This window comes from Mustela putorius, unplaced genomic scaffold, assembly GCF_011764305.1.
Source record: "Mustela putorius furo isolate JIRA1106 unplaced genomic scaffold, ASM1176430v1.1 tig00000224_pilon_pilon_pilon, whole genome shotgun sequence".
NCBI lineage: Eukaryota > Metazoa > Chordata > Mammalia > Carnivora > Mustelidae > Mustela > Mustela putorius.
In genome coordinates this window covers 30,089,229-30,116,379 of record NW_025421321.1, presented here as the reverse complement: position 1 = coordinate 30,116,379, position 27,151 = coordinate 30,089,229, and the positions used below count along the sequence as shown (strand labels likewise).

Here is a 27,151-nt window from a genome sequence, read left to right as displayed (position 1 = left end):
AATTGGTTTAAGTTACCTCACATTCTTCAGGGAATGAGGTGTGGAATATGAATAAATTCAGTCAGAGTATACTGCATTCTAAATTATTTCACTGGTAAAAGCACTGGAATGAATTCTTCCCCTTTAAATATTCTGTGTATTTCTCAAACATGTAGGAAGATGCATAGTTATGACTAGAATACCTATAGAATTGTACCTGCAGAGTTGAACACCTTAGGTATAATTTATAATTATAACCTATTCTGATTTCTTTTCAAATATTAGGTGTCCTAGTTGCCTATGAAGGTTTGCCACTTCATCTTGCACTGTTCCCCAAACTTTGGACTGAGCTATGCCAGACTCAGGTAAAGAAAATGAGTTTTAGATGATTTGATCTTTCATCTCATCTGACCATTTGGTCAGTAATTTTAGAAACAATGGGTTGAACACAAACTGGAAATTAGAGATGTTTTAGAATCTTGGTAGATAAAAGTATGATTAATGGAAATAATAGCTATTGAGTATTGGGCATCAAGTTGCCCTTTGAGGTTTTTATTTCAATAGATTTGTACCACAGAGGATGTTTCAAATGAGCTATTGAATTTGTAATGTATTGATCACTATAAACAGTCATGCTGAAAGTCCAACAAAACAGGGAGGTATTTAGGAGAAGAAGGCACGTTCCACTTCTTGTTCCCCCTCACCTGCCCCATCTCTCTTTTGCTCCCCTCCACCCTTCTCAAAATTTGGCAGAAACAGTTTCATCAGTCTGTCCTTTACTTCTTCCCTGTTACTTTGGAGAGGTTTTCAAGAGTCTGACGCACTTGTTCTTGTCCGCAGTCTCACTGAGGTCAAGAAACAACGCATCCTACCTACCTGAGGTATCTAAAAGCCAACTCTTTAAAGTGGGCATCTCAGTAATGCTTGTTTAATTGGCGGGGGAGAATGGCAGGAACATGAAGGGGGAAAGCAGATTGGTCCTAAGATTTGGCTCATTCCTTGGATCAGGCATAAAGGATCCCCACTTTCTTTAGACCCAGAAAAAAAAAACAAAACAAAAAACCCACAACAACTACTGGTTTTGTGCTTGGTTGCAGCCCCCCATCCCCAGAGGAAGAGAGTTGTATTCACTTTACTTTGGCTTAAACTTTACTCAAATTCTAGTATCTGAAACACGGAAACATTTTATGCCTCTGGTACAGCCAACTGCCTAGGCTGTAATGCAGTTTCTTCTCCTTGTAGACATGTGTGAAATGGTGTTGGGATGGTTGTTTCTCTCTCTTCTTGTTTCAAACTGTGAACTTCTCAAGTATAGAAATGGAATCCTCTCTAGCCCCTAAAGAAATGTCACTTTGTTTTCTATAGTAGGAATCTTTGAACTAATTTATGTTGATCCCAGGGCCTTATTTAGTACACTGGGGACTTTGAGAAAATGACGTGCTGGTTGATTTTTTAGCTGAGTGGTCAGTTAACTGGAGCAGACCTCTGCTTTTTCCCTCTGCCACTGCTGCTGCTCTTTTCATTCTTCTTGATCTGGGTAGTTGGTTTTTTTGGTTTCTCTGCTCAGCCCGTCTGTTGCTTCCCTGTTGTTTTATCTACTCCAGCATTTTACTGCTCCCTTTATTGGCTTGTTTTCTAAAGAATTCACCGTCTCCAAAAACTTCCTCTAAAACAATGCCAAACTCTATTCAGGCTTCTAGAGCCCTGCCATCTTGGTCACAGCAGCCATCAGGAAACCTGGGCAGCAGGCAGAGGCTCTGGTTGCTAGAATAAGGCCAGTCTTCCTGACAGCAAGCCTTTGAGGAGTTGGGTCCTGGTCGTGTTAGACTCCTGGTTTCTTGGGTGAACTTGAGTGTACTTACCAAATGCTTAACTCTAATAAAATATTTAAGTATATAATCTATATCTATTATCTAAACTTTGTCCTATTTTTTAAAATAGTCCATTTTGTCATTGTATAAATGATTATTAAAATACATATAATCTAGGGAGTATATCCACTTAAAGACATACTATTTGTGTTTAAGAGCCATGACTATTTAAAAACAGGAAAACCAAATTTTAGTAAAATTTCCATCTGTTGGGGACCCACTAATTATCTTTGTGAGATAATTAAAAGAAATTTGCTGTTTACCGTTGCAGTATTCATGGGGGGAGAAGGATATTTACCAAACTACAATTGCTTTAAGGTTTTAACTCCTTTCATGGAATAAATTTAATTTTTAATATTTGTTTTTTTCTCTACATATGGTTTGGTTACCTATTAATTATCCATTAATTTGGTCCCCTGAAAACATTTTCATCCACTTGTCAGTCTTCTTTATCCAGTCCTTGTTTCTTCTCTTCATGCCCAAGTTGAATTTCTTTGGAAACCTGTTTTTTTATATTGCCTTTCAGATGTTACAAGTCTCTTTCTCTGACACTCATGGGTAGAGTCTAAGTGCGGAAGATTTAGTTTACTGGGAGAGCAGTTACTTAACTGAAAATTCAGTAGACAGTTAAAAGTGCTTCTCTAACAGGACTTAAAATGTCTGCATGTTCATCATAAGTGCGTGTAAGCCTTGCAGTTACTTCCATGCTCAACCATCAGTACTTCTTCTCCCCCACTATAGTCTGCAATGTCAAAAAACTGCATCAAGCTTTTGTGTGAAGATCCCGTTTTTGCAGAATATATAAAATGTATCCTGATGGATGAAAGAACTTTTCTAAACAACAACATTGTCTACACATTCATGACACATTTTCTTCTAAAGGTATGTCCTACTTTGGAAACTCAATATGTTATTTCCAATGTGTTAGTGGTTATATTTTCATTACGTTGGCCTTTTTGGAGACTTTTGTTTTAATCTTTTTTTTTTCCAGGTTCAAGGTCAAGTGTTCTCTGAAGCAAACTGTGCCAATTTGATCAGCACCCTAATTACAAACTTGATAAATCAGTATCAGAACCTGCAATCTGATTTCACCAACCGAGTTGAAATTTCTAAAGCAAGTGCTTCTTTAAATGGGGTAAGAATTGGGGTACCTGACTAGGTCAGTTGGAGTGTGTGACTCTTGATCTTGGGATTGTTTCAGCCCCAAGTGGAGTGTAGAATTGCTTAAAAATGAAATCTTAGGGGCGCCTGGGTGGCTCAGTGGGTTAAAGCCTCTGCCTTCGGCTCAGGTCATGATCCCAGGGTCCTGGGATTGAGCCCTGCATCAGGCTCTCTGCTCAGCAGGGAGCCTGCTTCCTCCGCTCTCTGCCTGCCTCTCTGCATACTTGTGATAGATAGATTTATAGGCTTAATCCTTGGTCAGGCAGAAATCCAGATGAAAAAATTTGCATCTTCAGTATACTTTCTAAAGGGCAATTATATAATGGCTATGTTTTATGTAATTAAGAGTTCACTGTAGTGACTTTCACTCCATCTGTCAAATAAATAAAATCTTTTTTAAAAAAATAAAATCTTAAAAAAAGGGGGGGGTAAGAACTGTGGAAGGTAATAGTCCTGTACTTAAGTACTTTCCTTAAATCAACTCTAAATTCAGCTTTAATATGATTTTTACTATAGCTTCAAATTAATATTTTTACTGTCATAACTTCAAATTATTCAAACTCTGAAAATCACATAGATGAAAACTCTCTAAAAATATGTATTCTCTATGCCTTTGAAGTGTGTAGTACACACTTTTACATTACCTTGGAAGACATGAGCAAATGTCATTAAATGCTAAGGACAATGAGACCACCAAGAGGGAGACATTTCTTTTATCTCCAGGTCATACAGTAATGGAACGCTAGCACCTGTCCAGCAGCAGTCTCCCCAATAACCAAGTGTTGCTTAGATGCCAGACTAGATTCTAGAGCTAAGAAACACCTTACTGTTTGACTGACACCAGAAATCAGTGTATTTGAGGAATTGTAATATCTAGATTGAGGCCTTAATTTCTCATGGATAATTCGGGGCTTATTTTTTAAATCCCTTTTTTTGCCTTTTCCATTTTCAGAAAACTATTTGAGTCTTCAGTCTGACCTTATTAGTGGCATAATACGTAGAATATTGGTATTAATGACTTAGAACCAATAAAATACGGTAATATGCTAATGCTAGCTCTCTAGTTTTAGCATTCTCTAAAATTGCCTGAGCAACCAGAATGAATTCCTGGGAAAGTAAATGTGTGGTAAACTGTAAACAACTGTGTCAAAATGTTAGCTTTAGAATATGAAATGTTCCCATCTGGGTTTTCTAGGATCTGCGGGCACTTGCTTTGCTCCTGTCAGTACACACTCCCAAACAATTAAACCCAGCTCTCATTCCAACTCTGCAAGAGCTTTTAAGCAAATGTAGGACTTGTCTGCAGCAGAGAAACTCACTCCAAGAGCAAGAAGCCAAAGAACGAAAAACTAAAGGTTAGCTTTCTGGACTAATATTAATTACCTTTAGGGTGGGAGATGGGAAGAATACACTCGGTATAACTGACTTTATTGTAGCTGTCGGTTCAGTTGGGTCTCTTGCATATAATTCTAAAAAAAACTCTCCCACAAATACTCTCACTGTGATCTTAATGACTCCTTTCAGAGAATGATGTTCATTTTCACAGATGATGAAGGGGCAACTCCTGTTAAAAGAAGGCGTGTTAGCAGTGATGAGGAGCACACTGTAGACAGCTGTATCAGCGACATGAAAACAGAAACCAGGGAGGTCCTAACCCCAACTAGCACTTCAGACAATGAGACAAGAGACTCCTCAATCATTGATCCAGGAACTGAACAAGATCTTCCTTCCCCTGAAAATAGTTCTGTTAAAGAATATCGAATGGAAGTTCCATCTTCGTTTTCAGAAGACATGTCAAATATCAGGTCACAGCATGCAGAAGAGCAATCCAGTGATGGTAGATTTGAAGACTGTAAAGAATTTAAGGACCTCCACTGTCCCAAGGATTCTAACTTAGCTGAGGAAGAATCTGAGTTCCCTTCTACTTCACTCTCTGCGGTTCTCTCTGACTTAGCTGACTTGAGAAGCTGTGATGGTCAAGCTTTGCCCTCCCAGGACCCTGAGGCTGCTTTATCACTCAGTTGTGGCCATTCCAGAGGACTTTTTAGTCATATGCAGCAACACGACATTTTAGATACTCTGTGTAGGACCATTGAATCTACGATCCATGTGGTCACAAGGATATCTGGCAAAGGAAACCAAGCTGCTTCTTGACATTAGATGTAGCATGTCTACTTTTAAGGTCCCCTCTCCCCCCAATGCTGTTTGTATAAGTTTTGCTTATTTCTGTTTTTGTGCTTCAGTTTGTCCAGTGCTCTCTGCTTGAATGGCAAGATAGATTTATAGGCTTAATCCTTGGTCAGGCAGAAATCCAGATGAAAAAATTTGCATCTTCAGTATACTTTCTAAAGGGCAATCAGATAATGGCTATGTTTTATGTAATTAAGAGTTCACTGTATTGGCTTTCACTTCCTATGGCTGTCTGGGAGGGACAGGGTTCCCTGGCCCTGTACAATGTAATTTAAACTTACAGCATTTTTACTGTGTATAATATGGTGTCCTCTGTGCCAGTTTTGTACCTTAAAATAGAGGCAGATTGCCTCCGATCGCTGTGGTTCTTATTATCAAAATTAAGTTTACTTGTATACGGAACAACCACAAGAAATTTGATTCTGTAAAGAATCCTCTTTAGCTGTGGCCTGGCAGTATATAAATGGTGCTTTATTTAACAGAATACCTGTGGAGGAAATAAAGCACACTTGATGTAAAAATAATTGTTTTATTTTTATTGACATGACCGATTGCTATTCTGTGCACTTAATTAAACGAATTGTGATGACTTTTCATTTGTTTACATTTAACATTGCTTTAGTCTTCTCAGATGAAAGTAATGAGAAAACTGTGAGTGAGAGGGAAGCACTCTTCCATCATATTCTCTTTCACTATAGTAGTAGCAGCAGTCCAAAAAGTCACTTACCCCTGAGCCTTTGAGGCCTCCCCCCAGAGTGCAGAACTGCCGTAGGGAGCAACCTCAGGACAAGGCCTGCTGCGCCTCACATCGGCATGCTTCCAAATGCGAGGCGCTGCTGGTTCGCTACCTAAGAGCTACAGACCTTAAAAACCCTGACGTAAAATAAAGGAAAAGTATCGATGTGCCATTTATTTTTTATCTGCCTGAACTAAAAATACAGCTGAAAGCAGCTTGCTAGGACAAGCTTTAGTGGGAAACAGCAACCGTCTGTACCCAGCGGCTCGGTCTCTCCTCAAAGGAGCGCTATGGGAGGTAAGGTTCATACCCAATATCCAGGTTGCTTGCTACTTTTAATCTAGTAAGAGTCTAGTTGTAGTAAAGGTTCAAACGGTGCTTTGAATTCTGTATAAACTCATGGATTTCATCCACTATAAATTAAGAGTGTCTTTTTTAAAAGAAATAATGGGGAAGACATTTTTCCTGCTTACAAAAAGTAATACCCTTATAAAATCTTCTAATTCAACCATTTAGGGTGGTCAGCCGCAGTAAACCTTTTATTTCTTCAAAATGCTGCTTCTGCCAACAGAATTTCATGCTCTTCTTTACAGACAGGAACTCCTGAACAGTCTAATTGTAATTCAGTCTGCCCTGGATAGGCACAAAGCTCAGGGCAACTCTTGCATAGTGTTCTAGAAAGAAGATAAGAAGCTTATTACAGCATTACGCAAAGGAAAACTGTCCATAGGGTACTACACCTTGTTATTTTTTTAATAGTGTGTCAGGGTGCCGGGACATGGGTGTGAGCTTTAGTGTTTCTAGACTTAAAACAAAGAATACTAGTAACATACCTTCTGGCCAGTTCCTACATCTCCGCTTCATGATGATCTTTTTATTTGTCAACTTAAAACAAAGGGGAAATTCCCTTAAAACAGCTTTTAAAACTTACAATACAGAAAATCCTTTCATTAAAATCCCTGAGCACTTAAAATACTGAGTCAACAACTGTACAGTCCCATCTTCCAGGTTATATGTCAGCACCAACTGAAAATGCACTGTTCCTGGATGCCAGCACTGACCTCCAGGACAGAAGTGCAGTGACACTGGTAACCCAGAGTTGATGTCAGGGGTGAGGCAATGCAGACCTTAGTGATTTAGGTGGCCAAAATGTGAAACTTGTGGAGCATGAGTTAAGAATTCAACTTCTTTCTTCTAAAACCATAAGCATTAGCACATCTACTATGCTTAGAACTAAGTCTTCATCTTTATCATTAATATGTTTAACATTTTTTATTTGTTTTACAACCAGGTACACATAGCTTTACTATGACCAACTTTATGATGTTCTCAAGTTTCTGTGAGCTCAGATTAAAAAAAAAAAAACAAAGCAAGTTTTAAAAGCATGGATTTTAAAAAGCAATATTGGGGTGCCTGGCTGGCTCATTGGGAAGAGCATGTGACTCCTGACCTTGAGGTCATGAGCTCAAGCCCTATGCTGGCTATAGAAACTACTTAAAAAAATAAAAAGCATATTAACAGAAGAGTCAGTCCCAGCTTCTCTTTAACCCTAAGGCTTACTTCCCAGTCCTACATACTCACTGGTGATGCTCCTGCAAACATTAGGAATTTCCCTCCCTTTCAGTTCTAGTACAGCAGGATATTTAGAAAATTTTTGCACCAACTAACCAAGCAAACATATAGCAGACATGTTAATCCAGTGTGCCCTATCACCTTTTTAACCTAAACCCAAAGTATTAACAATTAAGGTAGTTTGGGTTTTTTTTTCTTTCCTTATCCTTAATCTGTAGCTTTTACTTACAATTTTCTCTCCCTCTCCCTCAGTGGGAGAAAACTCCAAAATCTATCCCCTAACTGTGAATCTATTTTCCTAAAATGCCCATCTTGTACTCCCTTGAATTTTTTAAGACTCATCCTAAAGACTTCTGTCCCCACCGTTTAGATAGATCCCTTAGTTGTTAAGAACATAGCCATATGGGAAGTGGAAAACCAGCTCCGCTTCTTAGTGGCACATTTTTTTCCCAGTGTCAGCACTGAAGATCCTAGCTTGGGAAGTTACTTACGTCTTTCCCAGTGAAGACGCGGTACAGTTGCTCTGTAGTGGCGTCAAAGAGTGCAATCATGTGCAGTACCACAATGGGGATTTGATCTCAAAGAAGAGAAGAGATCCGAAGGATAACTAACTAGCATGCCAGGGATCAAGCTACTTAGATTTTAAAATGCAGTCTCCCACTCTTCATACCAAAATGTCCCCAAATTTCATACTACATGTTCCACACACGTGGAAATAGTACGAAAAGCCTTTTAGCACCACCAATCCTGGTTACCGTGAAACAGAGCTCATTGTTCCTTGGAGCTCTTCAGCTTTGTTCCACTCCCAGACCATTGCTTAATATCCCAGATCCTTCCTGGACATGGACATAATGGCCCAAAGGGCATAACGATAAATAGATAAAGGACAATAGCACTTAAAGCTAAAGGGTGTCAGTTGCCCAACACCAGAGGCCAAGAACAGGACCTAAAACCTCCCAATCCAAAAGGCTGGAGAGGTTTTTCATTGTGGTAGGTGAACCTCAGAGTTGCTTGGTTTATAATCGTTGCCTGCCAAAGAACCCCACCTTTGACACACAGTCTTGAACTATGTATTTATCTCATAAGAAGGCCTATGTATACATTCCCTTCCATCAAGAATAGAAGTCTCATTTCATTACTTCCCCCCAAAACGACAAGGGATGCAAAGATGAATGAAACAGCCCTCCTCACTAACCTTTTCCAGTTCATCATTTAGGACTTTGAAGCACCCTCATTAAGCACTTCCTTTTACCCCTCCCTGCATCCTGACCTCAAAGGTCATACCTGCAGGGTGTTCTCACTCAGTTTCCTTTTAACTGTCAATTCCTGGGTTGCCATGGCTTCCCTTGGTAAAATCATTCCCATTGTAAATTCTAAAAAGAAATATACAAGAAGTGATTTTGATCAAAAAAAAACTTTTTGAGCACCACCAATAAGGCAGAAAATCCAAACAGCTTATAAGAAAATAGGAGAACTGATATTTATAAAGAATTTTATATCATTGAGAATTTCAAGACCTTACCATGTTTTTAACATATAAAACTAATTATGAACATGAGTTCCATAGGAACAAGTGCCTTTTTTTTCAAATGCCTCTTTTATTTTGTTCTTGATAAAAGTATGATATTTTCAATGTTTTTTTCTAAAAACTCCCATTTTATAAAACTACTAGCTTTATGACCTTCACCTACTTAATTGCTTCACCACCACCTCCCAAAGCTTGGCCTCCCAGTATTCCAACCTGTGGGCCAGGCAGCACCTCATACCTTGATAACAGAGTCCAAGGATGAGGTGCGGATATACAGGCCCCTCAGTCCTTGTGCCTGGCAGCTAATTTAGGGAAGAAGACAACGAATGACCTCACTTCCACACAGTGTAGATACCATCTAGGTAAATCTCAATTATATCTGTAATGCCTCTCATTCCTTCACTCATTCATTCAAACAAAGATTTATTCATAAGCACCTATTATATGCCAGGAATTGTGCAAAAAGCTGGTGATACAGCAGTGAATAAGACACACACCTTCCATGCCCCCTTAGAGCTTACACTCTAGGAGGGAGGATAAACCTGGAACAAGTAATTATACAAACAACTGAATGAATTGTCATTCCAGAAAACTCTCAGCAGTTCCATAGGCAAAATAGTTTGCGGTGTATAGGATAGCAACAGTCACTAATTATGGTCTTACTTGTGACTAGCTCTCAACCTCCAGATTACAGTTTATCCTGCAGCATAAAGAGTTGTTTCAGAAGCCTCACAGACATCACCCTAACCTGGGGATCCAGACCACAGTACAGAGCATAACTTAGGTAAATAGAAAAGGGATCCTCTGGTTCACAAGGGTTGCCTTCTTTACCCATCTTAAGTGCCTTCAGGTAATCTCCAAGAGCCTCCCTGACCGTGGCGGTGCCTGCAGTTTTCATAAGATCCTTCAGTATATCCACATCTCCTTTCTTTTTACTCACGTTCACCTACAAATCAGAAAAATAACAAACCTAAGAAAAATCTGGTTTGATGTACTCTCACAACATGAGGACATACGGCTAGGAGAAGTGCTGTGATCCTGGGGGAAGAGGAAGAAGTGGATATAAGAGAGTTGTGCCAGATTTCTTCAGACTTTGAGAACATGTAAGGTTTTTTTTTAAATCAAAGGTCCTTTGACTGGGCTGATGGCCAAATCTGGAGTGGACTTCTTAAAAATGTGAACCCCTTAATTTGCATATAAAATGTTATGTGTATATGTATATGTATTATATTGATGATGTAGTCACCCCATGGCTTTTATCAGGGTCTAGAAATGCGCTGTCCAGTATGGTAGCCACTAGCCACATTTGGCTATTGAGCACTTGAAATGTGGCTGGTCTGATTTGAGATGCGTTAGAAGTGTAAAATAATACACAACAGACTTTGAAGACTTAATACAAAAAAAGAATGAAATCTCAGTAATTTTGATACTAATTACATGTTAAAATGGTATTTTTATATATTTGGTTAAATAAAAATATTAAAATTTCACCTGTTTCTTTTAACTTTTTTAATATGGCTACTAGAAAAATTTAAATTCTGTATTTCTATTGAACAGCGCTGGTCTAGAACCCCAAAGCCAGTGTAATTAGGAAAATCAAGTTCCCACAATAAAGTGGCCTTGGAGCTACACTTTTTTGATGTGGAGGGAACCGGGGAAAGGAGGGAAGACAGAGGGAAGGAGGAGAAGGAACAAGAGGGGCGGGGGAGAAGAGGCCAGACAGGAAGGAGGAAGCATCCGAATGCCGCCCTGGGGATGCTTCTGTGGTATGCTCAGAATGAAAAGAGGTGTTGGTTTGAAATACTTAGTGTTCCTGTGATTCCCTTGAGCTGGTCCTGATCCCGGGTCCTGGGTCCCAGTGTGTCATGTAACGCCACCAAGGGTTGAATCTAAAAGGCCAGCTTAATATGCTGATGAAAACCTTTCCAGCTGGGTCTTAATATAGTGAAGTGAAATCACAGCCCTTAAACATGGAACCCCACATCTGAAGATGGGTCTGAGCCCCACTTTCATGGCATTTTATAACCTTTACTAACGGCCAGTCATAGGCATGTATCTCAGTATGGTTTAGTTTTTCTGTCTTTGTTAAGAATTCACATTTAAATATGTTCACAAATCAAAAAGACCCTCTGTCGAACTATCTTAGTTTGGAAAATCAACAAATGGTACAAATGGTCATTCCCTTCTTCCCCCAGGAAGCAAGCTTCTCAGCTTCAAGAGGACAGTCCCTGAAAACCAAATTTGGAAGCTCCACAAAGCTCCACCCCCCAGGACAGCCAGGCAAAAGCAACTCCGCAACTAGTTTACCAAAACCATGCAATATAACTGAAAGAGGGGACAGCTAAAGTGGAGAATTTTCACTATTAAAGGGAAACCGCAAAGATGCAGAAACAAAACCCCATTCATCCACCTGAGCACGCTCCAGTCCGTACACGGTCACATTTACCTGCTACCAGCCCGGAGTCACAGAGGAAGGGGCCAGGGAGGGCACGGGCACCTGTATGGGCCCCACACCTGGAATGCAGGCCAGTCACAGGGCTTCTGGGGCTTCCTCTTCTTCCTCCTACACCCCTCCGCTCCACACTTCACCCTGCCTCCCACAGTCTAGCACACCTGCTTGGCAAACAAATCCTAATAGTTCACCAAAACTGCCGTACAGGAATCACAGTCTATTAACAGTTTTTCAAATGCCCAATATATATAGCAGAAACTTGACCTTTTAAACAAAAGAAACCAGCAGATACCTCACCTCAGTGTCATCTACTTCACTTTCTTCAGAAAGGTTGATTATTTCAATCAATCCCTTGTGCTTTGCACCAGATTCTTTAATTACACATAAAATAAAATATGTTCTTCAATTACAAAGTAACAACTGGTTTATGCAAAACTGCCCACCTTCCTCACAGGATACCACCACAGAGGATGACAAGGCAGGCTTAAGGCTTTGCCACCACACAGGTGTTCTGGCCCAAAACAGTGGTAAAGGAACAAGGAAGGTGGAGGCAAAACCTGGCCAAGGAGAGTGTACACAAAACTAGGGGCCAGGTGGAAGCATGAGGGCGAAGTGGGCCTTTAACCAATGCTTCTGTTTTCCTCTCCCCATATTCTTTACCTGGTCAAAGCAGGATAAAGGGCTATCTTGAAGAGGAGTCACGTATGGGATGGGAGGCCAGAAAGGAGGAATGAGGTCTAATCAGGGAAAGCATGAGGGGAGGCAGGTGGTGGCTTGGGGAAGATGTGTGTGGACTCCACGTAGCTGGATTTCTCTCATTAACAAAATGCAGATTTCAGGGACATCAAGACAGCAACACAGGTTATTCCCAACTTCTGTCCCCATCACAAGACAACTAGCAGCTATCCAGACACCACAGTGAAAATCCCTGAATGCACCCTTATGGACCAGAGACAAAGTGCCAAATGAGAAGGGTAGGAGAAGTGAAAAAAACTGACCAAATCACCCCTCCCTCATGCCAGCAGGGAGCTGTGGTTTCTTCAGTGGGGAAAAAGGTGGACCTCTAGGTCCTCTAGCATTGGGGGATGGTTCCTAGAAGGCCTGCCTGGGTCTCGGCTCACAGGGACCACTGGGAATCAGACAGACAGAAACAAGGCAAAACTTCCACTAACCAACACTCAAAATCCTGTTGGACCATGTTCCTGCTACAGCAGAGCATGAGCAAAGATCCTGGCCAGTAATTCCACCCATCTGCAGAGCTGAGCTGGTAGCCCTATGTAGCTAGGGAGCTCAGTTGGCAGTTATGCCTGATTAGGATCCCCAGTCAACGGACTGAAACCAGCTCTGGAGCCCATCCTACCACCCCACCCAGTCAAGGAAGCAAATCTGCAGCCCCACTCAACTACTGAGTGTAGTCTCCCATCATCCGGACCATACAGGAGCCTGACCAGAGAATCTGGACCACCACTGACTCCATCCTCCAGCCCCACTTTGGGCAGGAAGTCAAACCAGCAGCCCTGCCCAATGGTTGAGCACAGTCTCTGGTCCCACATAACCAGGGAGCCGGAACAATAACTCTAAGCAACCTTGAAGCCCAGGCTACAGACCTACCCAAACGTCAGACACAGCTTCTGGCCTTGTCCAGACAGGGAGCCTAGACAGTGACCCCACCCAAACACAGAACACAGCCCCTAGCCCCAGCAAACTACAGGATACAGCTGGAGGCCCATCCCCACGAGCCAGCCCAGCCAGCAACGTTGCTCAACAGCAGAGCATAGCCAGTGGCTCCCTGATCTTGAAGTGAAGCCTGCAGACCTATCCAACTTCAGGGCACAGTCTAATCACAAAGCACAGCCTGAGGCCAGGTCTAATCATGAAGCCCTGCCTATGGTCCTGCCGAACAGAGTCTAGCCAGCAAAACCATGTGGTCAGGGACCATAGCTTGAGACCCTACCCAACCAGGAGCAATGGTAGAGACCCACCATAGCCCTGCCCAATCATAGAGTCTGCACAGTAGCACTGCCCTTCCAGGGAACACATCCAGGGACCAGCTCCCAACCAGAGGGTACTGTAAGACGCATGTAGAGGCCCCATGTGACCATGCAGTACAGCCAGCAGCTACAACCCGCCGGGGTGTCTGTCTGCTCAGCAACCCTGCTTGAACACAGAGCCCAACCAGCAGACCCACCCAACCAAGGAGCCCAGAGAGTAGAGCCCCAGCCTCCAACCCTGATCAGAGTATGGGCAGCGGACCCACGCAACTAGAGACCCTGACAGCATGCCCTGCCAACCACAAATGCTACTAGATGACCCACCAACTAACCCAAACTAAGCTGAATGGTGAAGGTCTTTTCCTACTGAAGCAAACCCATGAAGTCTGGAAAAGGAAACCACTTACATATGCAGATACCAACATAAGGAATTAAGGCTCATGAACAACCAGGTAAACAACACCACCAAAGGAAACTCATAAAGCTCCAATCCTAAAGAAATGAAGATCCACAAACTATGCATTCTGTAATTAAGAATAAATCTCTTAAAGAAGTTTAGTGAACTATAAAAATACACAGACAAAATTAGGAGGACACTGCATGAACAAAATGAGAAATTCAACAAAGAAACAAAAACCAAAGAAACACAACAGAAATCCTGGAGCTGAATACAATGACTGAACTGAAGAATTCCACAGAAAGCTTTAATAGCTAAACTGACCAAACAGAAGAAAGCATTAGTGAAATAGAAAATAGGTTATTTAAAATTAGCATCATAAAAATATATGAATGTGTAAAACCCATATGAATGGATATACCCAATGTGTAATGGTAAATATATAGTTAAAGTCAGATCATCAAATATTGCAATGGTGTTGCATAATTCCCTTACACTTCTACTTTAAAAGTTAAAACATAATAAAAATAACCATAAATACAGTAATTTGTTACTGGACACACAATATGAAAATATGTAAATTGTATTATCAATAATGTACAATCTGAGGAGGGAAGAAGTATAAATTTCTGTATGCTACCGAAGTTGTTAATAACTTAAATAGCATGTTATAAATATATTTCATATAAGCCTTAGGGTAACCACCTGAGGATAACCCATAGTAGATATGCAAAAGATTATGATAGTGGAGTCAAAGCATACCACCATGAAAAGGCATCAGCTCACCAAGGAAGACAGAAGAGGAAGCAAAGAACACAGGATCTATAAAGCTGTTAGAAAACAAAATGGTGTAACTTCTCACCTATCAATAATTACTTTAAACATAAATGGATTACATTCTCCACCAGAAGACACAGAATAGCTGAATGGATTAAAACAAAAACAAGAAAGATCCAACAATACGCTGCCTATAATACAGAGACTCACTTTAACTTTAAAAGGATACACATAAACTGAGAGTCAAGGGATGAAAAAGACATTTCAAGCAAATGGTAACCCCCCTCAAAAAGGAGTAGTAGCTATACTTGTATTAGACAAAATACTAAGAAAAAATGGTTAAAAAAAAAAACAAACCTAAAGGAGGTTATTATATAATGCTGAAGGGACTGATTCATCAGGAAGATAGAACAATAGTAAATATTTATGTACCCAACATTGAAGCAGCTAAATATATAAAGGAAATACTAGCAGAACAAGGAGAAATAAACAGCAATACAGTAATAGCTGGGGACTCTAAAACCCCATGATCAATAATGGAGATTATCCAGAAAAAAAAAAATTTGTAAGGAACAGCAGATTTAAATATTATAGACCAAGTGGACCTCACACACATATATAAAACAGCCCATTAAACAATAGAATACACATTCTATTCAAGTATCCATGGAACGTCTTCTAGGATAAATCATGTTATGACACAAAACATGTCTCAACAAATTAAAAAATATAGAAATTATAGTATCTTTTCAAACCATAATGGTAGGAAACTGGAAATTAGTTAACAGGAGGAAAGCTGAAAAACTCACAAATACATGGAAATAAATAAAACATTCCTGAATAACCAATAGCTCAGAGAAATCAAAAGGGGAATTTTAAAAATACCTTGAGTCAAATGAAAATAGAAACAACATACCAAAACCTACGGGATGCAGCAAAAGCAGATCTAAACTGGAAGTTTTTAGTGCTGAACATATACATCAAGGGGGGGGAAAAAAGATTTCAAATAAAGAACCTAACTTTGTCTCAAAGAGAGTTAGGAAAAACAAACAAACAAACAAAAAAAACCACTAAGCTAAAAATTAGCACACGAAAGCAAATAAGAAGCATCTATAGGGGTGCCTGGATGGCTCAGTTGGTTGAGCGGCTGCCTTCAGCTCAGGTCAGGATCCCAGGATCCTGGGATCGAGCCCCGAATCGGGCTCTCTGCTCAGCGGGGAGCCTGCTTCTCCCTCTCCCTCTGGCTGCCATTCTGCCTACTTGTGCTCCCTGCCAAATAAAAAATAAAATCTAAAAAAAAAAGAGAAGAAAAAAAATCTATAGAAGCATCTATAGATTCCATATAACCTTATCAAAATGCCAATGGAATTTTTCACAGAAAAAAAACAATTCTAAAATTTGTGTGAAACCACAAAACACCTCAAACACCCAAAGCAATCCTAAGAAAGAACAAAACTGGAGGCATCACAACTCCTGATCTTAAAATTTACTACAAAGCTACAGTGATCAAAATAGTATGGTATTGACATAAAAACAGACATAGAGACCAATGGAATGGAATCAAGAGCCCAGAAATAAACCCATGCATATATGATCAACTAATATTTGACAAGAGAGACAAAAATACTCAGTGGTAAAAGGTAGTCTTTTCATTAAACAATACTAGGGAAACATCACAGTCACATGCAAAACAATGAAACTGGACCCTTATCTTGCAACACTTACAGAAACTAACTTAATGTGGATTAAAGATCAGAAACCATAAAACTCCTAGAAGAAAACACTGGTTTTTGCAATAACTTTTGGATAGCACACCAAAAGCACAAGCAACAAGAGCAAAACAAGTAGGACTATATCAAACTAAAAAGCTCCTGCAACTGAAACAATCACTAACAAAAGGAAAGAGCAACCTGCAGAATGGAAGAAAATATTTGCAAACCTTATCTGATAAGAAGTTACTACCCATCCTGCTAAGCGAAGTAAGTCAATCAGGGAAAGACAATTATCAAAAGATCTTACTGATTAGAGGAATTTGAGAAACAAGATAGAACATCATCAGAGAATGTAGGGGAAAAGGAAACAAGATGAAACCAGGGAGGGAGACAAACCATAAGAGACTCTAATCTCAGGAAACAAACTGAAGGTTGCTGGAGGGGAGGGTGCTGGGAGGGATGGGGTGGCTGGGTGATGGACACTGGGGAGGGCATGTGCTATGATGTGTGCTGTGAATTGTAAGACTGACGATTCACAGACATGTACCCCTGAAACAAATAATACATTATATGTTAATAATAAAAAGTTAATGCCCAAAATATATAAGGAACTCAGAAAACTTGCCAGCAAAAATCCCCCAAATAATCCCATTAAAAATGGGCGAAGGACCTAAATAGACATTTAGATATTCAGATGGATGACAGGTACCTGAAAAAGTGCTCTGCACCACTGAGCATCAAGGAAACACAGATCAAAGTCACAATGAGGTATGACCCCACACCTGCTGCTGGAACAGCTAGATCAAAAAGAGACAAGAGGTGTTAGCGGGGATATAGACGGAGCACAGGGAATCCTCCTGCACTGTGGGGTGGGAATGCAAACTGGCGTGGCCCCTGTGGAAAACTGTGTGTGGAAGTTCCTCAAAAATTAAAAATAGAACTACCATATGATTCAGCAATTCCACTTCTGGGTATTTATCCAAAGCTAATCAATATCTCAAAGACACATCTGCACCCCATGTTCACTGCAGCACTATAGTTGCCAAGACATGGAAACAACATATGTGTCCAGTGACAGGTAAATGGATAAAGAAGATGTGGTGGATACACTCACACACACACAACAGTATATTGTTCGGCCATACAAACAAAGGAAATCCTGCTATCTGGGACAAAAAGGATGGACCATTATGCTAAGTGAAAGAAGTCAGACAAAGACAAAAATTATATGATCTCATTTGTACTTGGAATCTAGAAAAAACAAACTCCTAGAGACAGCAGATTGGTGGTTGCAGGGAGCCGGTGATGTGGAAGGTGGTCAGGGGACACCAACGTGAGAACTTCTAGTCACAAGAGGAAGTTTGGAGGATGTCCTGTGTGGCCTCATGACTACAGTGAACACCTCTGTACTGTTATTGGAAAGTTGCTAAAAAAGTAAATCTGAAAAGTTCCTAACACCCACACAAGAAAACTGTAATATATGAGAAGAGGGACGTGATAAATAACCTCACTGCGGTAATCATTTCCATCACGTATATATAAAATCATCCTGCTGTATACCTTAACCTTATACAATGTTATAAGTCAACTGTGTCTCAATAAAGACGGGGAAAAATTAAAATAAAATTCAGTTAAAAAAAGAAAAAAGACCAGAATGTTGACTCTTCCCCAGAAGGTCCCACTTGCCACCTCCAGGACTCACTGCTAGAGAAGAACGAGCAAGCGGTCATGGCAGGCCCTGTTCAGGCCCCCCTTCAGCTCCTGCCTTGGTGGGGCTCAGTCTTACCTTCCAAAAGCAGAGGCTGCTGCTTTGAGGGGAGGGAGACAGAAGAGACACAAGACAATGAGCTTCCCTGGGACCCTCAGAGTCCTGTTGGGGGGTGTGGGGTGGGGTAAAAGTTGCCAGACCCGGCCACAATCCAGCCAGTTGCACACAATGAGGGAGCAACTAAGAGCAAACCCCAGTCAGAAGCTTCCAAGGCAGAAGTGGACATCTTTTGTTGCTTCGTGAGCACCTCCCTGGGCTCAAGGCTGCCTCAAGCAAAGCGGCCAACAGGGCAGAGGCCCACAGCCAGCTTGTTGTGGGACTCTGACCCAACCCTCAAGAAAGGAATGGACCCTTGAGCAGAGGCTCAAACTTTAACTCAGTACAACCTTCTAGAATTAAGTCTCTCCCTCTCTTCCTCTTCACCTTTGTCTTCACATCCATGATTATTTCAACAAGTATTTACGTGCACAGACTGGCAACCAGCCAGGAACTAGGCATCAGAGAAGAAACTTAGTCTTTCAACAGGAAAACAACATTCCAGACAGTGATTTAGACCTGGAAACAAAACCAATCCATCCCTGACCAAATGACCTATGGAATGAAAGCAACACAAATGTCCATCAACTGATGCACAGATAAAGCAAGTGCATTGTATCTGTACAACAGAGTATCATTCAGCCATAAAAAGGAATGGAACACACTACAACACGGATGAACCTTGAAAATGTTACGCTAAGTGAGAGGATCCAGTCCTCTAAATGTGAGACCTCAAACCTAAAAATCCTAGAAGAACATAGTCAGTAATTTTTTTTTTTAAAGATTTATTTATCTATTTATTTGACAAAAAGAGATCACAAGTAGTCAGAGAGGCAGGCAGAGAGGGAGGAGGAAGCAGGCTCCCTGCCGTGCAGAGAGCCCAATGTGGGGCTCGATCCTAGGACCCCAGGATCATAGACCCGAGCCGGAGGAAGAGGCTTTAACCCACTGAGCCACCCAGGTGCCCCACAGTCAGTAATGTCTGACGTCAGCCATTCGTCAAAGGGACGTTTTTCTAGGTATGTCTCCTGAGGCAAGAGAAATAAAAGCAAAAATAAACTATTAGGACTACATCAAAACGAGCGCCTGGATCGCTCGGTGAGTTAAGGGGGTTACTTTTCATTTCGGCTCAGGTCACGATCCCAGGGTCTTGGGATTGAGCCCCACCTCCCACTCTGTGCTGGGTGTGGAGCCTCCTCAGGACTGTCTCTCTTCCTTCTGCCCCTCCCCGACTTGCATGAGCTCAAAAAAAAGGGACCACATCAAAATAAAAAGCTTCTGCATAGCAAAGGAAATAATTAACAAAACTAAAGGACCACCTACTAACCTACTAACTGATAAAGGGTTAGTATTCAAAATATATAAAGAACTTATATAGGGGTGCCTCGCTGGCTCACCTATAGTCCCTATATACTTGATCTTGGGGTCATGAGTTCAAGGCCCATGTTGGGTTTAGAGCTTACTTTAAAAAATAAGTAAAGGGATGCCTGGGTGGCTCAGTCAGTTAGGCCGCTGCCTTTGACTCAGGCCATGATCCCAGGGTCCTGGGATCAAGTCCAGCATCAGGCTCCTTGCTCTGCATTGGGAGCCTGCTTCTCTCTCGGCCTCTGCCTGCCACTGTGCCTGCTTGTGTATGCACGCTCGCTCTCTCTCTCTCTCTCTCTCTCTGTGTCTGACAAATAAATAAATAAATATATAAAATCTTTAAAAAAAAAAAAGTAAAAATATTTTTTAAAAAACACTGAAAATAAATTTTTAAAATTAAAAAAAAAAAAAAGAACTCTTACAACTCAACACTAAAAAATAAGTAATCCAGGGATGCCTGGATGGCTCAGTCAGTTAAGCGGCTGCCTTCCGCTCAGGTCATGATGCCAGCGCCCTGGGATCAAGTCCCACATCAGGCTTCTTGCTCAGTAGGGAGCCTGCTTCTCCCTCTGCCTGCCACTCTGCCTGCCTGTGCTTTCTCTCACTGACCAAAAAAAAAAAAAAAAAAAAAATCAGATTAAAAAAAATTATAATAAATAATCCAATTAAAAATGGGCAGAAGAGGGGCTCCTGGGTGGCTCAGTGGGTTAAAGCCTCTGCCTTCGGCTCAGGTCATGATCCCAGGGTCCTGGGATGGAGCCCCCCATCGGCAAGAAGCTTGCGTCTTCCTTTCCCACTCCCCTGCTTGTGTTCCCTCTCTTGCTGTGTCTCTCTGTCAAATAAATAAATAAAACCTTGTTAAAAAATGAAATTTTGCCATTTTCAAGGACATGGTTAGAGCTAGAGTATAATGCTAAGCTAAATAAATCAGAGAAAGACAAATACCATGTGATTTCACCCATGTAGAATTTAAGAAACAAAAAAAAACAGACTCTTAACTCTAGGGAACAAACTAATGGTAATCACCAGGAGGGGAGTTGGGGGATGGATGAAACAATGAAGGGGATTACAGAGTACTCTTATCATGATCAGCACTGGGTGATATATGGAATTATTAAATCACGGTATTATACACCTGAAACTAATTTAACATTTATGTTAACTACACAAGAATTAAAACTTTTACAAAAGGAGCTAGTCACATAAGACCACATACTCTATGACTCCATTCCTATGAAACATCCAGAATAGAACAAATCCATCCATAGAGACGGAGACTAGAAATAGGCGAATCCATCCATAGAAATAGAAAACAGATTAGCGTTTGCCTAAGAGTATGGAGTGACTGCTAATGAGTACAGGGTTTCTGTGAGTGGAGAAAATGTTCTGAAACTGATTGTAGTGATGGCTACACAACTCCATGAGTGTACCGTAAACCAATGAACTGTATACTTTAAATGCGTGAGCTGTACGGTATGTAAATTAGATCCCAATAAAGCCGATAAAATCCCTGCCCTGAGGAATGGGGGTAGGAGGAGAACAAAATAATAATATATTTAAGAAACCATAAAAAGATACCAAATATCAGTGCTCTGGGAGAAGATAAAGCAGGAAGGGAGACCGTTCAAAGAAGGGACCTGCAATTTCTATAGTAGAGACAGGTGGTTTCACTCAGGACAAGAACCCAGAAGAGTCAGCTGGCAGCTGTCTCCGGGAAGAGTGCTCCAGCAGCTCCAGAGAAGTCTAGGGCTCACAGGTGCCTGGCAGACAAGAGTACTGCTGAAATCAAAGAGTTCTAAATGATGCTGGGAGAAAGGAAACCAACAGCTTGCTGGACAAGGCACTCTACATGACCAAAGGGTATCTGAAACTACACGCACCAAATTCAGGGGCCAGTGAGTGCTAGGCCCTTATCAGGAGTTCTAAAAATATCTAGTGAATGCATGAATAATACATGAGCCCACTGGGCCCCCAGGCTGCCTCCAGCCCCCAGCTATGCCCTGAGCCCCCTGTTACCTTTCCACCTCAGCCTGATGTTCTACTCATAGAAGAAAATCAGCTTTCCTTTGCGCCTGCTTCAAGAACCCTCACCTTCGACTTGCTTCAGCTCACAGATGTCACCGCTGCCACCTCATTCTCCACGATGAGGCCCACCAGGAGGTCACAGAGCTTCCTCTGGGGCCAGTTGTTGGTATCCCGCTCTGTCCTGCCAGGGACCAGAAGGACAGAGCCGTGAATGGAGGCCCCAGCTGGTAGCCACATGCCCAGACTGCGGAGTCAGGGGAATGCCCGGGACCAGCCCAGGGCAGCCCATTCCCTCTCAGGCAGCCTTGAGAACCCTGCCGCCTTCAAAGTTAAACCAGATTTCTACCAAATATCTTTTAATATTCCTTCTCTGTTCCTTAAGATATTATTATCCACTGTGCAAAGTAGTGTTCTGGCTTAAAAACACTGGCTTATTCTGGGGGAAGAGGAGCCTAGCAATCTCACCCACTGGAAATGGATGCACAAAGTCTGGGCTGTACAAAAAGGTAGTAATGACTGAAGTAGTTTTAATCAAAACAGGACAAAATCATCGAGTGCATCTATTATCTCATGCGATCCTCCCAAATAAATGTTCCCATTTTAGCGAGCGGAAATGAGATGAGACACGTCGCTGGTGTGTTCCTGGTGACAATGCGGGGAAAGGAGAGGCCAGGGCTCCCTCAGTAACCCGCTCACAGGCTGACGGCCTTGCTCTGCACTGAACCTGCCTCAACCTCAGCTTGATAGCACTGAGGTACCCCAGGGTACCCCAGTGATGCCACATCATTTCCCGAAACCCTGCGAGAGCCAGGGAGGCAGAAATCAGCCCAGGTCCCAGAGGACGTACAAAGGGGATGCGCAACTGTTCAAACTCCTAGAAAGAAAGCAGGGCTCACCAGAGGCCCATCAGGCTAGATGTACAGCTGAGATCCAAATTCCTGTTCTTTCCACTACATACAATCCAACACCCCCCATCCCCCTCCCAAGATTTTAACTTCCAAAAACATCAAGAGGGGTGGGAGGGGGAGGAGAACTCTTAAGGTCACAGACCCGCAAAGTTTAAGAGGCCAGGCAGATACCATTCATGGGGCCCAGAACAACTTTGAAAAGGAGGAAACTGAAATCCCACAGCCAGTGCAGGTAAGCCCCCTCCCCCGTCTCCAGAGTCAGCAGAGGCTAATCACAGCCGCTCTCTGAGCTGCTGGTGGAGGAGGCAATCCTCCGCACCTGCGCAGGCCCCGCCCCCACAGAGGGAGCTCCGCAGCCCGGGAGGCGCCCGAGAGGCCGGGCCACTGCACCCCGCAGGCACGAGGACCCGGCTGCTCGCAGAGGGGCCCCACCGTCCCGCCCGCCGCTCGGCAGGGAGGAGGCCCGAAAGCCCCGGCCCCGGCCCCCGCCCGGCCGCACCAGCGCCCGTTGTTCACGTTGGTCCCGTCCTCCCGCTCCTCCACGATCCAGCGCGGGTCTCCGTGACCCCACTCGACCATGTCTGCGCTGGCGTCGCGCCCTCGGCGGACCGCGAGGAAGGGCACCGGCCCGCGATGCCGTGCCGTGTCCGGCCTCCGAGCCCGGGATCGCAGCGTTCGCGGCGCTGCTTAAGTGCCAGGAAACCCCGCCCCCGCCCCGCCCCGCCCCGCCCCGCCGCGGGGAGCGGAGGGAGCGGGAGCCTGGCCCGGGATCCGAGAGGCTGGGTCGCGAGGTGGGGGGTGGAGAAGCCCGGAGGCCGCAAAGGTCGGTGCGGGGTGCGGGATCCGGGAGGCGGGAGCGACAGGGGCAGAGGCGTCCGAGACTCGCCTCTTGGTGGGTTATTGGGGCGGACTGTATTCGGTGACCCCGGTGGTGGAGAACGCGCCACAAGCACTTGATCGCACTGTTTGCGGTGCGACCGGCGCGGGGTCTGAGCGCGCCCAGGGTGCGCGGCGGTGTGCGCCGCGCGTGCCCTCTTCACGCGGTATTCAGCTTCTGCTCCTGCAGAGTTGGTTCACGCTGGTTCTCACGTCTTTCCAACACCTGTGCAAGTAGCACGAGCTACCAAGTTCTCAGTCCAGGGATGTTTACATTTTATTCACATAATCATCACAGATGACCAAAGAATGTGCTTGCAAGTGTATATTATTGCTGCTTAACGCAATATTTCAATCATTAAACGGATGTTGATTCCTTTCACGAATTTTCACCGTCCAGCAAAAACGGCACCAACTATAGGGAAAATGTTACTGAGGTGTCTCTAGGTATTTTATACAGCAGGGAAAACAGATGACAATGAAAGGGTGGAAGTTTCTGACTCTTCTCCTGTGTTGACTTGTCTTTTGCCTGTGGACTGTGCTTATCAAATTCACTGGTGGAGAACATTTTCTCCATTTGCTTGATGAAGCTACTACATTCCAATATCGTCTTCCAAAACACCATCCCAGTTATGTAGTGTTTGATCCCCAACAAAGTGCTCAGAGTGTTTTCATCCCCTCAAAAAAGAATTTTGGCGTTCACCTTTCATAGCCTTACTTCACCAAAGCCATGGATACGAACACAAGGAATCAAATAGAAAAGAACAGCAATGGCAATAGTCACTGGGCACCATTTTCTTGTGGATTCACTGTTCCATCTTTTATCCAATTCACAGAGAGGGGCGCCTGGCTGGCTGGGTCAGGAGAGCATGTCACTCTTGATCTCGGGGTCCTTCCCGCACTTGAGCCCCACATCAGGCGTAGAGATTGCATATAGAGTATTACTAATAGAACATTACATGGTAAAATTTAGATATATAAATGTAACCTGGGGGAAAATAAGACATCAGAAAATATACAAAGGCAGAAGCTATAATCACTAAAATTTTATGTGACCAAAAATATTTATTTACATAAAAAATGTATCCGGGGAACCTGGGTGGCTCAGTGGGTTAAGCCTTTGCCTTCCGCTCTGGTCATGATCTCGGGTCCTGGGATAGAGCCCCACATCTGGCTCTCTGCTCAGCAGGGAGCCTGCTTCCTCCTCTCTCTCTCTGCCTGCCACTCTGCCTATTTGTGATCTCTGTCTGTCAAATAAATAAAATCTTAAAAAAAATTTTATCCGAACAGAAATCATCTTATTACAGTGCAAATAGAAAAGGTATTCTATGTAGATGATTGATCAATAATTACATTGGCCTAAAAGAAATTTCTCCTAAAAGTAATTTCACAAAATCTTCAGAATTAATGTAATTACTATTAAGAATATTTGAGCAGAGAGCCTGATGTGGGGCTCAATCCTGAGACCCCAGGATGACCTGAGCTGAAGGCAGATGCTTAACCAACTCAGACACCCAGGCACCCATTAGAAAGGCCATTCTTGGGGCACCTGGGTGGCTCAGTCGTTAAGCACCTGCCTTCCACTCAGGTCATGATCTCAGGGTTCTGGGATGGAGTACCACACGGGGCTAACTGCTCAGTGGGGAGTCTGCTTCTCCCTCCCCCTCTGCCCCTTCCTTTACCCATCTTCCTTGCTCATGCTCTCTCTCATGCTCTCTCTCAAATAAATAAAATCTTTTTAAAAATTTTTAAATTATATCACAGTTTCTAGGGGACAAATTGGGAGCCCATGCCACCTCTTTTTTTTTTTTTAAAGATAGATTTATTTATTTATTTGAGAGAGAGAGCGCGAGCAAATGGAGAGAGGAACAGAGGGAGAATTTCTGACTCTGCTGAGTGTGGAGACCTACATGGGTCTCCAACTCATGACCCTGCGATCATGAGCTAAAACCAAGAGTTGGATGCTCAACTGACTGAGTCACCCATGCACGCCTAAAGAGCACATGTCTCTTGATATGATGCACTGAGATCACAGGATCACTTCTAGAATAGTTCTGCTAAAGGTACATGACCCGAACCTAATCGTAAAGTAATCAGGCAAACCCAGTGAGAGACATTCTACAAAGTAACTGACCTGTAATATTCAAAAGGGTCAAGGTCAGAAAAAATCAAAGAAAGTCTCAGGAATTGGTTCAAATTGAAGGAGATCAAAGAGCTGTCAAAACTAAATGAAAAGCAGTATTCTGATTTGGATGCTGAACTTATAAAAATATATTGGAACAATAGGCAAATCTTGAATGTGGATTAGATGATCCATACACAATAATATATCAGTGTTTGCTGATGGTTGACCTGCAGTTATATGGAAGAATTTCCCAGTTTTTAGGAAATGTGGACTAAAGTGTGAAGGGTAAATGATACAGCATGTTTGTGTCTTACTCTCAAATGCTTACAATATATGAATGAATAAACATATGTGTAAACTGTTAACCTGGGAATCTGATTTAAGGCACACAGTTTTGTACTACTGTTGCAACTTTTCTGTAAATTTGAAACTATCTCAGTATAAAATGTTTTTTCTAAAAATGGACTTTCTGGAGCACCTATGTGGCTTAGTTGGTTAGGCTTCCAACTCTTGGTTTCATCCCAGGTCATGATCTCAGTGTTGTGAGATCGAGCCCCATGTCGGACTCGGAGCTCAGTGTGAGTTTTCTTCTCTCCTTCTCCCTCTACCCCTCTCTTGCCCCAGCTCACACTCTCTCTCTTAAATATAAATATAAATATATATATATGTATATATATATACACACACATATATATATATATTTTTTATAAAAATAAAAAATATTTTAAAATATTTTTTTAAACAGGACTTCCCAATTTGTTGTTGGTGTTTTGAAATTATTTTTTGCTGAATAGAAGTTTTTTGTTTTTTGTTTTTTTTTTAATAATCCAATTCATCAAACTTGTCCCTTTTGGCTTTTGGATGATGTGCCCTAATTGAGGTAGTCATTTGAAGAAAGTCCCTGGGTTACCAGCTAATTAAAGAGGAAAGGTGGAAAGTTTGATCTTAACTCTGCAAGAGAAGCACCAGTAGGCATTGAGAAAGAACTGCTCAACTTTTCACTGCATTCATAGCTTAGAAGATGAAAACAGACTCTGAAAGCTTTACTGATCACTGAGCATCTTCAGCTGAATTTCTGGGAAACACCTTAAATTCAACAGATCTAAAATCCAGCTAATCTCTTCTCTCAAGTTAGTCCCCTCTTTAGACTCTCCTATTTCTGACCGTCCCTCAGGTATCCAAACTCAGAAGTTATCCTGGTGCCCCGCTCTCTTTCCTCCCATATCTCACCAAAAACTGACATTCTTTTCTTTACTCTTTCACAGTCTCCTTATGTGCTGCCACCTCCCAATTCCAGATCCTCATCCTTCAATTCCAGGTTGTCACTTCAGCCACCTCCATTTATCTTCTGGTTGTTACTCTTCAATAACCTAATCCTGGGGGACACATCTCATGCCTCCATCCTCCTTTTATAATGTGGAAACATAAAGCTGGATATCAACTTTTTATCCTTGGAGCTCTTATTCAACTGTAAAACCCAAACAAATTTACACATCAAATACAAAAGCACAAAACCAATAAAATGCAAATTGAAATTTAGTGCCAGATGCTGTTCTTTGACTGCTCTGCTGCTTACCCTGTAGTTGTGGTACCATTGGCCTACTGGAAGTTCAGGTGCCTGTACTATCATGGGCAGGAACAGCCAATTTCCCCACCATTTTCTTCTATTGGGACATTTACAA

At 42.3% G+C, this 27,151-nt stretch overlaps 1 protein-coding gene and 1 long non-coding RNA gene across 5 annotated transcripts in view; one reads left to right on the top strand and one right to left on the bottom strand.

Annotated features, from left to right (window-relative positions):
• Positions 1 to 5,725, top strand: part of USP34 (ubiquitin specific peptidase 34) — a 247,719-nt gene extending 241,994 nt beyond the window's left edge. For all 4 annotated transcript variants that reach the window (XM_045077883.1, XM_045077882.1, XM_045077881.1 and 1 more), the window contains 5 exons: positions 265 to 344; positions 2,592 to 2,732; positions 2,842 to 2,985; positions 4,207 to 4,366; positions 4,558 to 5,725. In XM_045077883.1, the coding sequence (XP_044933818.1) occupies positions 265 to 344; positions 2,592 to 2,732; positions 2,842 to 2,985; positions 4,207 to 4,366; positions 4,558 to 5,165 (1,133 nt within the window). In that variant the 3' untranslated portion in view covers positions 5,166 to 5,725. The remainder of the gene's footprint in view (positions 1 to 264; positions 345 to 2,591; positions 2,733 to 2,841; positions 2,986 to 4,206; positions 4,367 to 4,557) is intronic.
• A 216-nt stretch (positions 5,726 to 5,941) lies between these two features.
• Positions 5,942 to 23,165, bottom strand: LOC101692385. Its single transcript, XR_001177769.2, has 3 exons — positions 22,968 to 23,165; positions 21,627 to 21,741; positions 5,942 to 6,611 (listed from the first exon to the last, which is right to left on the bottom strand). It is a non-coding gene; the product is annotated as an uncharacterized LOC101692385 (long non-coding RNA).
• Positions 23,166 to 27,151: the final 3,986 nt, after the last annotated feature.